Below are 16,409 nucleotides of genomic sequence, written 5' to 3'. Positions count from 1 at the left end.
CCAAAAGCCTGAGGCATCCTTCCACGCGCCGCCGGGAGGAGTCCAGATCCTGTGCTCGGACACCTCTGCCCATGGCCCAGCTGGAGGTCTTGCACTGTTTTTCGAGCCGTCCTCAGTGCCCCCGTGTCCCCTGGGTTTGCCAAGCCCAGCAGCAGGGGCCGGTTCCACTAGAGGGGGCTCCTGCCCCGTCCAGCCCGCTCGGCTCCGCGCGCCCCGCAACGGGAACGTTCTCCTTCCAAACTGGTGCTTGGGGCCGGCAAACACCCCGCACCTCCATGGGGCTGGGGCCTTCCCAAGCTTTGCTTCCAGCAGGGATGTTGGCATGGGCAAAGTGGGAACGTGCCATCTTTTCCTTCTGCTTGAAGCCCACAGAGGCGGCAAAGCTGCTCACACGGTTGTGAGAACAGTGGGGATGTGAGGGCACGTGTCTGAAAAGACATTGCGAAGCCAACCAAGGCTCCCTCCTTCCACAAGGACACTCTGTGCTTCTGTACCTGACACACACATCTCAAGGGACTCCTTTCCAGATGCCTGGAAGGATGGAACTGGCTTCTTGCTCCTTCCCAAGACAACGGCGCTTAATGACTTGGCTAATGACAAGGTTGTGGGTCCTAATTTCATTTATCAAGATGCTCTCTCTCTAGGTGTCAGATCACTCTTCTACTGATTTCTGTTTCAAAATGAAATGTTACTAGTAAGGGTGCCAGGGAAACAGTCGTCTCTTAACAGTTGGAGTCTTTTTCAAACAAGATGTTAAAGTTTAGTAAAAGTCTGCAAGTAAAGCTCAGAACAGACCCTCTTCCCAGTCCTGTGCATTACACAACCGCGGTCTAAAGTGGGAGGCAGTGGTGTTGCCACATGGCCAGAGTGGCCAAAGCCGCGGCTGTGCAGGACCAGCTCAGGAGGCGGGCAGCCTCCCTGTCCCGCCTTGGCACCACTGCGAGGAAAACCAGCATCAGTCACAACAAAAGTTCATAACCAGGGATGACTTCTTGAAACTAGACCATGGACCGGACAGAAACTCAGCACAGCCAGCGGCAGGTTCTGCTGTTACAGTGATTTACCGTCTTCACATGCAAACATCCTTATTTTGTCAACACGCACGCACCACTCAGTTTCATGCTCTCACAAGTGCTGTGTGCCACCAGGAAAATATTTTGACACACTGAGTTTCTCTAGTACCTTGTGCTGCTTGTTTAGCACGGTGGGGTTTCCCCAGCTGCGCCCGGGCTGCCACCGGGCTGGACTCATGGCCCATGAAATTGTCTTTTCACTTTTCCGAGAACTTTACAAGCACCACTTAGTGCGGTCTCCCAGTTCTTCCGTGGGATGGCTGCAACCAGGTAAAATTATAACGATCACTTCAATTTCCTGTAGGTATCTGGGTTTCAGTAGGACATTCCATGCTCTGGACGTGTGCCCATACTGCTGCCACAGGCTCTCTGGTTTGGGTTGCTTTTTTTTGGATTGTTTGCAGGTTTTTGCCGAATAAATGGCCCTCATTCCTTCAGGCTAGCTATGAACACCTTCAGGCAAATTTTCTTTTAGGAGCAAAATTACCTCCCACAAGAGGGGGAGTGGTTTGAGGTGGAAGCTGGGAGGAGGGATGATTGCAACACAAAAGAGCAAAGGAATATGGGAGGCAGAAGAAATTAATCTTACCTTGAAAAATCTCTCTCTGACTGGAGCGGGAAGGAGCACTCACGTTGCCTTGCAGCCTAAGCTGAGAGAAAGGAATTTGCTCTGCTGCGCTGGGAAGGCTTTGAGAAACTCACCTTTCAGCCGGTTGTCAAGAACCTGCAAGGATTTTCTCTTTCTGGTGCCGCTCAAGCCGTGGAGCGCGGACCTGTGTTCCTGATGCACGTCCCCAGCCGGCTGGGCGCTGTGCTGTCCCTTGGGGTGCAGCTCCGAGGTAAGGACACCCGGCTCTGCCTGGCCTCCCCTGCCGCCTTCACTGTCCTCTTCTGATCCCTTATTATCATCCCCATTAAGGAAGCCTCTTTACAGGACTCTCACAAGCTTCTTGTGGACGATTTCTGTGGTTCTTTCGCTCCTGGGTTCACTGCAGGTGACACAAAGCGATTGAGTTTCATCGACAAACAGGTTTAGGTGTGTTCAGGCGGAAGGACAACACTGATCTCATTCTGAGCTCTGGTTACGCGTCTTCTCTCCTGACAGGAATCTGGACTTTACTCCTAGACTTTTTTTCCACTATCTTTGTTACTAGACAGTCAGAGTTTGTTAAGCAGCACCGGGTTTAAATCCTTTACACATCAACGATTCCAGACCGACGACAATAAACTCGCTTGAATTTTCAGAGGTCTATATATCTGGAATTGAAGACCACCATGTCCTCCCTTCCCAAAGGCATCAGCACATGGTCACGCTCCATAATCTATCTTGAAAAAAGTATTTTACACTTCTTTCCCACAGTTGTTCTTTTAAAGGAGTTTAAAACGAAAAGATTCGACCCTGAATATTTGGATGAGAAAGATGATCTCTGCCAATTAAGTTTTTCAAATGCAAACACCTGCAGTGTTTTGGCATGTCGAATATTTTCTCCTTTGAGGAAAAAAAAATATTTGGCAAGGAAGCGTTTGGTTATAAATTGTTTTCAAATACCGGAAATAAATTCAAAGTCTTTATTAGGAAGCCATATTTTACAACCCCAGATAAGGTGTTTCGTTTCTTTACTTGGATCACACTGGGATGAGTTAACTCATTTTCCTAAAGTGACACGAAATTAATATTTTCTTTTTCTGCTGGGTTAGTTTAACCAGTGAGGTAAAGGAAAGCACTGGGTGCACATGGTCAGGAACAGGGAGGACTGTCCCTTTCAGCAGCAGCAAGGCTTTCAGCTCAGCACGGCTCTTTGGTGGAACCCAACCCACTAACTCCGGGAGCTAAAGCGCTCAGGCAAGTAATCCAGCGATCACGGGGGAAAACTGAGCAAACGTGGGGCACCGCTTTGCCAGTGCTTGAGCTCAGCCTGGAGCGGCAGGGCAAGCCAGAGGACAGCTAGGGCTCCGGCATGACGAGTATCTTCAGCAGCAACACTTTGGTTTTCCTATTTTTCCATTTTCTTTTTTCTGTGTCTTGATGCGCTCTCTCTCACTGGTTGTCTCTTTCAGGTAGCATCAAGGTAGCGATGCTAACTTATTTCTGATAGCGGTGCTAACTTTTATTTGTGAAGCGGCAGCTGTGGTGGTCTGGTTAACAGCGGATGTTTCTTTGACAAACAAATGCTTACAGATTTACCTTGAGGATTTCCTGTTGAGTTCCTCAGCCTGCCTATATCTGACTGTAGTTGCCTAGCTGGGTGATTAACCTCCTAACAGGCACCACTCACATCAATAAGAGCAGTTTTCACCATGGTGTGTGTGACGCTCAGGCTGATAATACAAAGCGTATAAAGGAAAGTTGCAGCTCAGGAAAGATAAATTGTTAATTGGGGCTCAGCAGTGCCACTTGAAAGGGCAGGACTGCTTTTCTGCAGAAATCTGCTCGGGGAGTTGAGTGCGGTAGAGTGTAATCACTTGTGAAAATGTGGCCAGAACAAGCACATGAAAAGTTGCATGGTACCTTCAGTGCCAATCGGGAGCAAGTATATATTTAAGGAGGGGTGGCATTTACAACAGCATGGCACCTTCTAGATGTGAAGTTTACTCATGCCTGAAGAGAGACATTCCCCTCAAAACACGGCCTGTTGTCCCGATAGGCATGTCCTTCTCAACAGTCTTATCTCAACCCGTTATCACATCTGTAAGTGTTTAACTGTGCAGCTACAAAACTACAAAGAAAGCACCGAGCCGGCCATTCAGATGAGTGCAAACTCCCTTGAAACCAGCACTGTGCAGCTTGTGTATCCGCGGACAAAATCCATGAGGCACAGGGGATCTCTTGGATTCTGCACAGGCAGGATCACCCCCCTCGGCAATGACATGTCTGCTTGAGATGGTCGTGTTAAACATTGACAGGGACAGATAAGGCAGGCTCCTGCATAGACTAAACACAGATAAGGAAAAGTAATGATCCTACTCCTAGACAGCAGTTTTCATTATCTCTAACCCTGGCTCTTTTCCCTGCAGTGCTGTGGCTTGCGGCAGCCGTGGAAGTTCACACTTCCAAGGAGGTGGCCGCTGTGAACGGCACAAACCTGCGGTTAAAATGCACCTTTTCCAGCAGCAGCCCTATTAGCCAGCACCTGTCAGTAACCTGGAACTTCCAGCCTGAGGACCTGAGCTCTCATGAGCCCGTGAGTGAGACCTTTACGCTCCATTTTGTGGGTGCACACTTGCCCAAACAAACCAGTCCCAAGGCCCGTAAGCCCGGTGACTGCAGCAACTCCAGCTGTGGGTATGGGCAAGCACAGCTGGAATGCACAAGTATGTACATCTTGGGCCCTTTCTCTACTACTCATAATAATTATTGCAAGCAAGAAGTTCTGTTTACAGACTCTGGCGAAAGAAATACATTTTATGTTTAGTTTTGGGTAATTGGGCTTAAATTAGCTGGAGCCTGGTGAAACTGTGCCTGCTTACACCACAGCTGAACCCTATGTCGTAGCTGACATCCTGCACCTGATGCGACTTACAAAATGATTTACCTTGGCCAACATGGCAGAGCAAGCAGTCCAGCTCGTGCTGCTGTATTGCTGAAAGACAGCTGAACAGAACACAGCCCAACAAAGCCTTGGGCGTTAGCAGGACAGAGCTCGTGCGGCTGCTGGAGCAAAGGCACCATCTTTTGCTAATGGCCTCAGAGCTCATCTGAGAGCGACTGTGCCAACGCAGCTCCCTGCAGCCTCAGCCAGTGCTGCTCCGCTTTCACAGGCTGCTTCCATCACAAAGACTGCCCAGTCAGTGTGTAGCAATGAGAGCTTCCTCTCTTTTCTGTAGGTATTTTATTACCTGAAGGAGCCCTACAGGCCATCTGCTGGACGGTTTAAAGAGCGAGTCACTTGGGACGGGAATATTGCGCGTCATGATGTTTCCATCATTATCTGGGATTTGCAGCCCACTGACAACGGGACATTCACTTGCCAGGTGAAGAACCCACCAGATTTTCATGGCACGATTGGTGAAGTGCGACTCAGAGTTGTGCAGAAAGGTGAGAGGCCAAGAACCCCATCAGAGGTCATGTGAATTTAGCCGGTGCAAAGCACGGGCAGGTGTTCCTCCGCATTTGGGACAATGTATGCAAGAAAAGGGATTATAAAGAGAAAGTGTGAAGGTACTTAAAGGATACAAAGAAAAAAGGAGCCTGAGGAAAGGTTATATTCACAGATACAGGTTCCCTGCCACATGCCAAGAGCCCCTGTGTGTCCCTCCTGCTCATCTATCTGTTTCTCTCCATGCAGTGCATTTCTCAGAAATCCACTTCCTGGCCGTGGCCATTGGGTCTGCTTGTGTTCTGATGATCATCGTGGTGACAGTTGTGATTATCTGTCGACACCATCGGAAGAAAGCACAAGAGAAGAAGATCAAGGTGGCAGACACTGAACTGTAAGGACAGAGGGGAGGGAGAAAGGCTTCTGGGAAAGCTTGTCAGATATATCTTAGTAGCTTTTTTGAATCATTGGCTTGGACTCTGCACTAAGCATCTACAATGCAAAACTGCCAAGACAATTAGCAATAATTGGCTGCTTACTGGCAGTCAGAACAGAGCCCCAGGATGGACAAGTCCTCATTTTGCTCTTGCCCTTTGCAGTGGCTCCTTGCTCGGAGAAGGTAGTTGTGGTAGTTGATTACTCTGTTCCGCGAACCAGACACCGTGGTCGCCATGCACCTAGCATTCTTATTATCTTATCCTGTGACTTCTTGTTATATGTTATGTATGCTATATGTAAGTCAGGACATGACTCTGCTGCTCAGGATGTATGATGCTGATTTGAGATTTTTTTTTTTTCTCCCCCCACCTTTTTTAATAACAGTAGAGAAAAGGAGATTCTGAAGAGTACAGAAGAAAAGGAAGCCAGTCCTTTAGAAGACTAGAGGTCTTTGATGGTAAATACAATGCAGGTGTCCATTCAAACATTCCCTAACTGATGCCCCTGTGTTACTGCAGACTTTCTAAGATAGTTTTACTTAAGTATGTCACTTCTATTCACCGTCAAGAGGCCATGGCAGCCATAAGCAGAAACAACTGAGACCGCAGTAACCCTTTGCTTTCGAGAAGCCTCCAGAGAGAGACTGGCAGTGGAGACAGAGCTGCCTCTTAGCTGTACCGGAGATTTCTGCACCCTAGTGTTGAGGATCATTTGTAGGAAAGCTGCTGTTGCTGTTTTCCCTGACACGCCTGCTTTGTGGAGAAAGAGGAGTGAATTAATTGCCTTTCACCAGTTTTGATTCTGCTTTTTGATTCATTTAATCTTTATTGTTTTAAAATTGCTGCAGGAAGACTGGAACTGTTTCCAGATGTGCTGGCTTTGCTGCAGCATTTCAGCATAATTTTTACCCACTCAATTTCAGCGGTCAGCAGTTGCCTCTGCTATTTTTGTTTTCAACAGTAACCCTGAGTAATGAGCCTGGTTTGTTTTTCTTATAACCTTTCTTCTTAGGTACTTCTAAAGCAGATGGTGAAAGCTTGTAATTTTGGATGTTGGAACAAAGCTGAATTACAGACGCCCCATGCTGCCAGTGTGGTTTCTCTGCTCAACATGAAATTCCTGCAAGGAAAGAGCACAACACAAACACCAGTTGTAAGTTGCCTTCGTTGAAGCAAAGCGGGAGGACTTGCTGCGTGAACAAGGAACTTTCCTTAAGCTTCACACCTGCAGAAGGTGAAGAAAGCTGCTCTGAAGATGAAAAAATGCCACAAGATTTGAACAAAATGCCACAAGATTTGAACAAAATGCCACGATAGCTGGCTGAACAGAGGCTTTCAAAGCGCCTGAGCAGATGTGTTCTTGCACCTTAAAAACCGCAAGGTACACTTGTGTTGCCCCGTTTCGCCTCCCCCAAATTCCTCGTTGACATCATGAAGAGACTGATTACCTGAGGGATCGGGGGGCAGCCAGTTGCTCTAACGTACTTTAAATCTCTTTGCTGCTTTAAATGGGAAGTATTACAGCTTGGGAATGTATGCTGTTTCTTCTGAGGGATAATGTTTACTGGTGGATGTGTTTTTCACATCAATCTCCCGCTGTTTATTGCTGTATTTAGCGTGTACCCCGTACTTCCACAGACTCGATCTCTCTAAGGCACATGAGGCCCCAAATCACGGAAACTGCAAAGCTGTTACATTCTACGTCGGCCCGTTTGTTTAAAGAGCATGTTTGTGACTTCATAACTCCACCTGTAATGTGCTGGCCACATTATCTGTTTGTACGTCTTTGTCCTCAATCACGAGTGCCATAAATAAACGCGCCTTGCCGCCCGCAGCGCCCGTGTCGCGTCCGTGCTGTGAGGCAGGGGACGGGCGGTTCCGCCGCGCCCTCGGCACCTCGAATGAGGGTTTTTCCGCTCTGACATGTACCAAAAAGGGCACGAATCGGCCCGGCCAGCAGCAGACCGCCTGGTGTTCCTGGGCAGCCCCGCTGGCCGCTCCTCCCGCCCCCCGCGGACGAGCCGCGGCCCCCGCCGGGCCCTGCGCGGCCGCCGCAGCCGCCTGCTCGTCGCCATGGCGACGCGGGGCGGCCATCTTGGGGCGGCCATCTTGGGGCGGCCCCCGCCCTCACCTGCGCTGCCCGCAGGTGAGCCGCCATGTTGCGGCTGTGAGCGCAGCCGGGATGCGGTGCGGGGCGGCGGCTGCGGCCGGCGGCCTCCTCCCCCTCCTCGTTCCGCGGGCCGTCCTGCTGCTGCTCGGTAAGGGGTAGGGCCGCTCCGGAGCGGGGTGGCGGGGCCGGCCGGCCGGGGAGCGCTGCGGGCCGCGGCTTCGCTGTGCGGTCCCTGCGGCGAGCGGGCTGGGACGGGCGGGGGAGCGGCGGGGACTGCGGGGAGCGCAGCCCTTCAGCAGGGCCGGGCAGGCAGCGCCAGCCTTCCCTTCCCCAGCCTTTCCCTCTTCGCCAACCTTTCCCCCTTCGCTAACCTTTCCCCCTCTTTGCCGGCCTTTCCCCCTCTTTGCCGGCCTTTCCCCTTCTTTGCCGGCCTTTCCCCCCTCTTTGCCGGCCTTTCCCCCCCTTTGCCGGCCTTTCCCCCCCTTTGCCGGCCTTTCCCCCTTCTTTGCCGGCCTTTCCCCCTTCTTTGCCGGCCTTTCCCCCTTCTTTGCCGCCTTTCCCCCTCTTTGCCGGCCTTTCCCCCCTCTTTGCCGGCCTTTCCCCCTTCTTTGCCGGCCTTTCCCCCTTCTTTGCCGGCCTTTCCCCCTTCTTTGCCGGCCTTTCCCCCTTCTTTGCCGCCTTTCCCCCCCTTTGCCGGCCTTTCCCCCCCTTTGCCGGCCTTTCCCCCTTCTTTGCCGGCCTTTCCCCCTTCTTTGCCGGCCTTTCCCCCTTCTTTGCCGCCTTTCCCCCCCTTTGCCGGCCTTTCCCCCCCTTTGCCGGCCTTTCCCCCTTCTTTGCCGGCCTTTCCCCCTTCTTTGCCGGCCTTTCCCCCTCTTTGCCGGCCTTTCCCCCTCTTTGCCGGCCTTTCCCCCTCTTTGCCGGCCTTTCCCCCTCTTTGCCGGCCTTTCCCCCTTCTTTGCCGGCCTTTCCCCCTTCTTTGCCGGCCTTTCCCCCTCTTTGCCGGCCTTTCCCCCTCTTTGCCGGCCTTTCCCCCTCTTTGCCGGCCTTTCCCCCCCTTTGCCGGCCTTTCCCCCCCTTTGCCGGCCTTTCCCCCCCTTTGCCGGCCTTTCCCCCCCTTTGCCGGCCTTTCCCCCTTCTTTGCCGGCCTTTCCCCCTTCTTTGCCGGCCTTTCCCCCTTCTTTGCCGGCCTTTCCCCCTCTTTGCCGGGCTCCCCTTCCTCTCCCTGCTGCCCGCACTCAGACACCGGTGCCTTTGTCCCGGGCAGCAGGTTTGCCGAGGTCAGCCAGCTGCACTCCGGGTTCCCACGCTTTCCGTTCACAGCAGAAGGAACGCGTTGTTAAGATCCCTATTTTCTATATGGGTAGCTGGGGAACAAGTGCGCGATGCCAGGAACCTTAACGGCAACTTGCAGATGTGTGCCTGCTCCCTCTGAGCCTGCACAGCAAGCGGACTCAGCTGCCACAACTAGAGCAGAACTCCACGCAGAGTATCACCATAGTAAATCTTCATCAGCCGGGAGCAGGAGCTTTGCAAAAGGGAGGACTCAAACGGCACTCCTGCTGAGTGCGGGGCGGGCTGACCTCATCCCAGGCTGCAGCATCGCTGTCGGTGAATGAGGCAGAAGTTGCGCACACTGAGAACAAACAGTTTTTTCACTGTGTTGCTGCAGGGTGACTCCTGACCTGATGCATGTGCAAGTCACTGGCTGCATCGCTCTGGTGTGAGACACAAAGAGCCAGAGCTGCCTGGCAGTAGTCTGAAGTTGGCACTTTGCAGCTCATAAGAGAGCCAGCTGATTCGGTTTCTCAGATCTTTATCTCCAAATCTAAATATCTGTAGGCTCTTTTCTGGATAAACACTTTAATTGGGGCTAGTTCTAATCCCATGGAGAATAAGTGAGGGGAGTTGTCTGCTTTTCTTTAAATTCCAGTGTGGAGGAGGTAGTCACTACTGTGCTTCCGTCTTTGGACTGTGGTAGAGCCACACGTGCATCGATACTTTTGGGACATCATTGCTCCTGTGACTGTCCGATAACAAGAATCTAATCTTTCTCTTTTGTGCTTGTTCCATCAGGTGTCTGCAATGCTCTTTCCCTGGAAATTAAAGCCAATTCTAAAGTGCAAGCTTTCATTGGTGAACAACAAGTATCGCTGAAGTGCTCATTCAGATCCAGTTCTCCCATCACTGAGAGCCTGACAGTAGACTGGACATACCAGCCCCTCACGGGTGGTCAGATGGAGACGGTAAGTGGAAGATGAAGTCTTTTCTAGTGAAGACTGGCCGGGCCTCTGTGCGTGCTGAAAATCTGGTGAGATTTTCCCTGTTCGCCTTGCTGCGCTGCTTCACCACTTCTGGGTTTGGGACTCTCATTGTTGCCCTCTTTCCTTTGTGAAATTGCTTTAGTGTTCTTTGAGCAAAAAATATTCTATGTAAATGCATAATATGAATAACGATAAAGTGGATAAACTTTGAGTTTTGACACAAGTGCTGCATTGTGCACTGTAGCTATGTTTAGAATGACTAAAGCATTGATCGGTAGCTTTCTTGAAGGCAGCTGTACCCCACATGCAGTACGCTGCTGATATATCTTGGAGTGGCAAGAACATGTGTGCAATGACAGTCTGAAGACAGTGCAGATAACAGCTTCTAAGGTTTATGGGATGCCACTTGCTGTTTTGTTGGCAGCATTTTGAAATATAAGCATAAATATGTAAGTCTGAGAGCCCACTGAAAAGCATTCAAGTTGGAAACAGAAAATGCACATCTTTCCGGGTTATCAGTGACTTTTGCTGCTGGAAGAGTTTGAACTGTTAGGAGCATCCTTGTACCTGGAACAAAAAGGCGCTGCTCATATGAAATGGGGTCTGCTAGATCTCTGCTCATAGAGCAGCAAGAGCAAAAGTGCAAGGAACAAAAGCTGAAGAGCTGTAATGTTCTGTCTTGCACAAGATGAGAAACCTACTCTGCTTGTCAGCCGAAGATCTGCAGAAGGGAACAAGTTGGTCAGAGTGGTGGTGGTGACATCCGAGAGCTGAGGCTGGTAGATAAAAGCGCTGGAGATCTAATGAAATGGGACTGACTCAGAATTATCAAATAGGAACCTTGAAAAGTCTCCTCTATAACAAGTATTCTTCCTGCCTTCTTAATGTGTATTCCTTTATGTTTACAATCCAAAAAGCAGTTTAATTTGCTTGCTTAGATGAGTGTTTTATTGGTTCAGTTATTGGTTTTGCCTCCTTTCAGATTTTTCATTATCAGTCTGTTCCATACCCAACAACAGTGGGAAAGTTCAAAGACAGGATATCCTGGCTTGGGAACGTGGCCAAGGGTGATGCTTCCATTGCCATCCAAAGCCCAGCAATAAGTGACAATGGGACATTCATCTGCAGTGTGAAGAATCCTCCAGACGTGTACCACAACATTCCTCAGACAACGCTGATAGTTACAGAGAGGGGTAAGTCTCTGTTTCAACAGCAAGTCCTCATCTGTGTGGTACAGCTGTGTCACGGACTTGTCCGGGTCTTAGAAGTCCGAACATCACACGTGAAATGGGTTCACTGCAGTTCCGCATTAGAATTACAGCAAGTCCTCAGCCTTTCTTTCTAAGCTGAATATGTTGAGAACCATTGCATTTATTGGGGACAGGAGAAGCTGTGGCCATAACAGAAATCAAAAGTGTGCATTTGTTCAGGAGGTCCTGTCTCCATATATTGCAGCAGTAGAACAAGCTGGATGCTTAGGAAATACTAGTCTAAAAACAACTTTCATATCACAAACACTGGTTCTCCGTAATACTTGATTTTCTTATCTGTCGTGCATGTCAGGCCTGCCCCAAATTTGCAGCTTAGACGTGCTGATAGAACTGTGTCGTGACCTGCCTTCCTTTGTAGTTTTCTGCATATAAAGCACCCTACTGCGTTGGGTGTGTGATGGGAGTCCTACAGGTTCAGTGACAAGCTGTTTCAAATCTGCCAGCTCTGTGCTTTGTCTGAAAAGGCGAGCAACCTGTGTCCTGGCTGAACATTTGTCACAGAGACTTCAGAAAGCCGTATGTTGCTACTGGTACAGCTGGGCTGCTCTTTGTCTTCCCTGCAGGCCTTTCCTTCCAGCTAACTTCAGCGGTGCTGCTGTCCATTTTAGTATTTCTCCCTTCCATCGTTGTGGTCGTCCTGCTGTTGGTAAGGATGGGAAGGAAATTTGGAGTGCTAAAGGAGAAAAAAAAACCTGGCTGCAAGAAATCCTCCATTGAAGTGTCTGATGAGTAAGTTCTGACGGGAGCCTAAAGCCTGTATTTCTGCTTTGGCCTGTCGAGACAGGCCAGAGGACTGGTTCTCTGCTGTCCTTCATTACCGACCTCTCAGCACCTGCAGTTTGGTCATGAAATCTGCTTCTCCAGAAGAGAAGAGTAATTTAGGCAGTGGTCAGAAAGCTTTGGAAAATCCCCATGTTGGAGCATAAGCTGAGTGCTCTACATCCCCTTTTTCTGTCATTTGTGTGAGGCCATGGAACTGAAGCAGTTTTTAGGGTTAGAAAGTCTTTCACTTCTGTAATCGAGCTTATTTTGGCCTAAATCAGCAAGATGTTTTGCTTATGTGAGCTTTATGTGTTACATTTTGGTATGAGGTATCCATAACAACAAAACAAACTGAATAATGCCATCTCCTTCCCCTGTGATGTCCCGAGCAGAGATGCCAGGTACTGGATGAGCCTTGGAGACTGAATTCCCTTCTGAACTGGAGAGGATTCTGTTCTGGAAAGGTGCAGTAGTGCGAACAATAAAGTAACGCTGCTACTGCTGCAGCTGCACTTGGTCTTGCAATGAATTCAGTACTACAAGTTCTTGCAGAATGAGTTTTTAATACAGTGTTCCAATTAGCATTGTAATATTTGCCAGCCAAAGAGCAACTCTTGTTGTATTTTTCATAGCATGAGCGAAACGATGAAAAGCCTTCTAGTGAGTGTGCTGGAACTAGAATTCACAGTCCATAGGAGATATTAGCATCTGTGTTGGGGGAAAAGTCCAACCTAATCCTGTGCTTTTTCTGCAGGCCTGAACAGGCAGAGACAGACAACTGCTTGGGGAAGCTCAAAAACTGGTGTCTGAACTGTGTGGTAAGTGAAAGCTGCTCTTTTCAGAAGTGATTTTGTCAACTTTCGTGCTCAGAGGAGGTGCTAAGAGTGGCAAGTGGTGCCCGTCCTAACGCCTGGATGTCAAAGAAGTGTCCCAAATGGCTGCGCTTATGCCCCTTGGTGATTTTGACATATGGGCTACAGGCGGTGAGAACTGCTGGTCGTTCTGCATTACCGGTGGGGGAAGCTGTCTTGAGCTCCACCAAACTGATTTTTCATTTCACTTTATAGAAACGAAAGCTGACATTTCAGGATGAAAAATCAGAATTTTAAGTGCTAGCTACTGTGCCGTGTAGTTTCTTTCAAGGCTCTGCAAAACCAGTTTGGGGTTCGACAGTGCCACAGTGGGAATGGAGGCAGCGATACCTCAGTCCACTGTGGCTCTTGCAAAGGGGGTAGTGTGCAGCCTCGCCTCTTTTTTGGAGATCTTCCTACTTACACTGTTTTCATCACAACATACCTGCTAAGCTCCTGTTGTTTGTTTGTTTCTGGCTTTTTGTTTGGTTTGTTTTGTAAAGCGATGGTAGCCTTCTAATTCTGCCTGTTCATTTGCTACCCTATCAGCAAGCTTCCGCTAAGTAGCTGAAGCTACTGAATGTTTTTGCCACCTGCTATACTTGTTTTGTACAATGTGCCTCTAAGTTCTGTGTGCTGGCATTAGCAACCACAGCCATGAGTGTGGCACATTCCAGAGTAAGCTCACTAATATGCCTAATTTGAGAGTGTTTTCATTTTTCCCAATGTCCTACAGAGCCAGCTAACCCCAGGCACACCTTAACATCTGTTGTACACCATCAGGAAGTATGTTAAGGAGGATTTAAATATGTGTTGCTTGATTCACTATTCTAATGCCAGTGATTTAAATTGTACTAAATGCAGGAGCCTCCAGACAGGTGTGTGCTGAAGGCTTCTATGCATTATTAGAATGAAAAACGAGCAGCTCTGCAACGTACAGATGAAATGTTTACAGTTCTGTAAGACACAGCAGTTACAGTGCAGGAGTGTCAGGAACAGAGTTAGGGGAGGTGCAGGAAGCGCTTCCTGCAGAAGGGAGAGTCGCCATGGGAGACGGAAAGGCTGTTGCTGTGGGTGACAGGCGGGGAGCAGGGAGGCAGCAGCGCTCTGGTGCCGCTGGGAAGATGGGAAAGGATGGGAGCCCCGGTTCGGTGGACAAGTGCTGTCAGACAGGTGGAGATTTTAAAAATGGAAAAATGTCGTCTTATCCTTTGAGAGAAGGCAAATTTGAATGCTATAATCCTGCTGCTTTCAAATTGAGCATTTTGTCATTATGTTTGATACTTTGCTCTCTGATATTGAAATATTTAGCTTACAAGGTCTCTGAATATCCCATCTCACTCACTTTAATGATTCGATGGTTTTGAGGTTTCTTTCCGTAATGTACTTTTCCATGCTTAAGATGTTACCAAATAATTAAAATTGCAAAACCAGTGGACATCTGTTTGGACTTTAAATGACTGGACAGTTAGTGAGGTTTCCCATGCAGAGCTGTTACGTTTGAGTGTCTTTCAAGCTGAGGGCTGCAGAGCTGGACTGTGGGGACGTTATCAGATGATCGCTGTGGTTAAAACAATGGACAGTGGTGATCTGAAAGTTTGTGGTTTGTTGTAGCTGAAAAACAACTTGTGCTGCTCTGGACCTTCTCTGTAGGGACTGGTGGTGATTTTTAGGAAGATGGCTGTTTGCGCTTTGGGGTTTGTCTTTTTCTTGAGCTATAGCTGCTACTTCCCTTAAAACACACTTCACTTGTTGGTTATACAGTGGCAATTCATGTGTCAATCTGTGATAAGTCTAACGGATTTAGCTGCAAGTGCTCGTACAACTACAAGCCCTATGGCTTATTCAAGCACCGCAGCATTTTCGAAAGCGTTTAAGCTCTTGTCAGGAGCCTGGCACGCTCAAAATGTTGTTGAACTCCTAACTTGGTTCATGTCTTCATACATAGTCTCAATTTCTCTCTCCATACTCCCTGTTTAGGACACGGATGAGGAAGACCCCTACTGATGAAAGACTAAAGCTATGGATGGATAAAGAACAAAATTACAGCACTGAAAATCATGGCTAGATAGGTATGAAGGCTGCTGAGTAACCAATGCAGATTGAAGGACCCGCTCTAATCTTGGTAGATCAGAAGAATAATGTCAATGGGATAATTCTCTTTTATTCAAGCACAAACTAATGATTTTTTAAATCTTTCTACTTTGTTGGGGAAAAAAAAATTCTTACCCTCACTTTTCCAGTGCCTACAGAAACCTCAGTGCCTACAGCTCTACAGCCTGTTTCCTACCAGCAGTCTGACAATGCATGTTTCTTAGTTTACTTGCAAATTTGTTCCCATCACTTCTTTTCTGTGCCCCTGAATTCGAATTGCCTGAAGCGCAGGGTACTCCAGAGTGACCACCATTGGACATTGACAACGTTTTTTTCTCTTTTTTTTTTTTTTTTTTGGAACATGTTTGCTAAGGACTTAAACCAGTTTGATTACATTGGTATATGGCATCTTTTGTCTTGGAGCAAAGAGAATCTACTGCTTTTTAACTATTTCTTGCTTTAATATGCCACTTAATTACAGGATCACCATTTTGTTTGTCCTGTTCTCTGATTCTGTTTTTAAGTCACCAACTGCACAGTAGTGCTACCTTGCATTGTTGAGTTTTATCTTTCCCTTTTTTATTAATGTTTGTCCAACAGCTGCATTACTAGGTACATCTACTTGTAGAATTGAAGCACAATCCATATAACACTAATTTCTTTAAATCAGAAATGCAAATGGGGACTCTGTATCTGGGGAAACATAACCCCATCTACCTCAACCAGTGACTCAAGCAGTGTCCGAAGGAATGTTCCATGTTTGGAAGAACAGTCGTGTTCCTCCTCTCGTCTTCTAGGTACCGTTGTAGGGAAACAGCTAAACGTGCATCATTACTGCCTGGTGAGAAAGAGGGCTTCCTCTTTCACCAACCTTGTCCAATAATGAATGGCAGAGAGCAGTGGAATTCATGTCTGCTGGATACCTAAACAGCTGCTGTTTTCTGCTTCCTTTCTGTATGTGGCATTGCTCACATAGTCTGCTTTTACATATGTGTTAGAAGTTTACTGTTGACTTTGTGCCATTACCAATAAATTGCTTTGTTTCATTCTGGGCTATGGATTTCTTTATTTGGCTAAATATGGCTAAATATAGTTGAGCTCATAAAACTGCCATGCTGAGTTGTTGCTTAGCTATAGAAATTGTCATATGATGTTGGGTATTGGTGTTTAGGGAACAGATTTAACTCCAGAGGGAACATGTACCGAGTCCCCCCTTAGCAGCTCTGTGATGGCTGCAAATTACAAGTGTGTTGAAGTTCCTGACTGCAGAGCAGGTTAGCTGTAGATGAGTCCCTGGACAAAGAAATACTTTTTTTTTTTCTCCTGTCTACATTAATATTTGAAGAGTTTGTGCTTCCTGATGACACAATGTCTCCCCAACCAAAAACTGTCCTGAGAAAGGATGTTGGTGGGATACTCAGCCTAGAGGAAGTGGCTTTGTTAGTCCACGTTCAGCAATAATACATCACTCAGGTTCTTTGTGGAAATGCATAACTTTTCTACAAAATGTTTG

At 48.1% G+C, this 16,409-nt stretch overlaps 2 protein-coding genes across 2 annotated transcripts; both read left to right on the top strand.

Moving 5' to 3' along the window:
- The first annotated feature begins 1,710 nt into the window (after positions 1–1,710).
- On the top strand, positions 1,711–6,010 carry MPZL2 (myelin protein zero like 2). The gene is made up of 6 exons (XM_065652186.1): positions 1,711–1,912; positions 4,089–4,255; positions 4,899–5,109; positions 5,360–5,504; positions 5,727–5,729; positions 5,933–6,010. The coding sequence occupies exons 1-6, from the start codon at positions 1,858–1,860 to the stop codon at positions 5,991–5,993; spliced, it is 642 nt and encodes a 213-aa protein (XP_065508258.1). The 5' UTR covers positions 1,711–1,857; the 3' UTR covers positions 5,994–6,010.
- Positions 6,011–7,620: 1,610 nt separating this feature from the next.
- On the top strand, positions 7,621–15,875 carry MPZL3 (myelin protein zero like 3). Its single transcript, XM_065652155.1, is given in 7 exon segments — positions 7,621–7,725; positions 7,727–7,805; positions 9,731–9,900; positions 10,901–11,111; positions 11,753–11,918; positions 12,706–12,769; positions 14,783–15,875. Coding segments are annotated over 7 exon segments (822 nt in total). The 3' UTR covers positions 14,810–15,875.
- Positions 15,876–16,409: the final 534 nt, after the last annotated feature.

Source organism: Caloenas nicobarica, chromosome 26, assembly GCF_036013445.1.
Source record: "Caloenas nicobarica isolate bCalNic1 chromosome 26, bCalNic1.hap1, whole genome shotgun sequence".
NCBI lineage: Eukaryota > Metazoa > Chordata > Aves > Columbiformes > Columbidae > Caloenas > Caloenas nicobarica.
The sequence above is the reverse complement of the archived record's forward strand: the minus strand, read 5'-3'. Positions and strand labels throughout refer to the sequence as shown.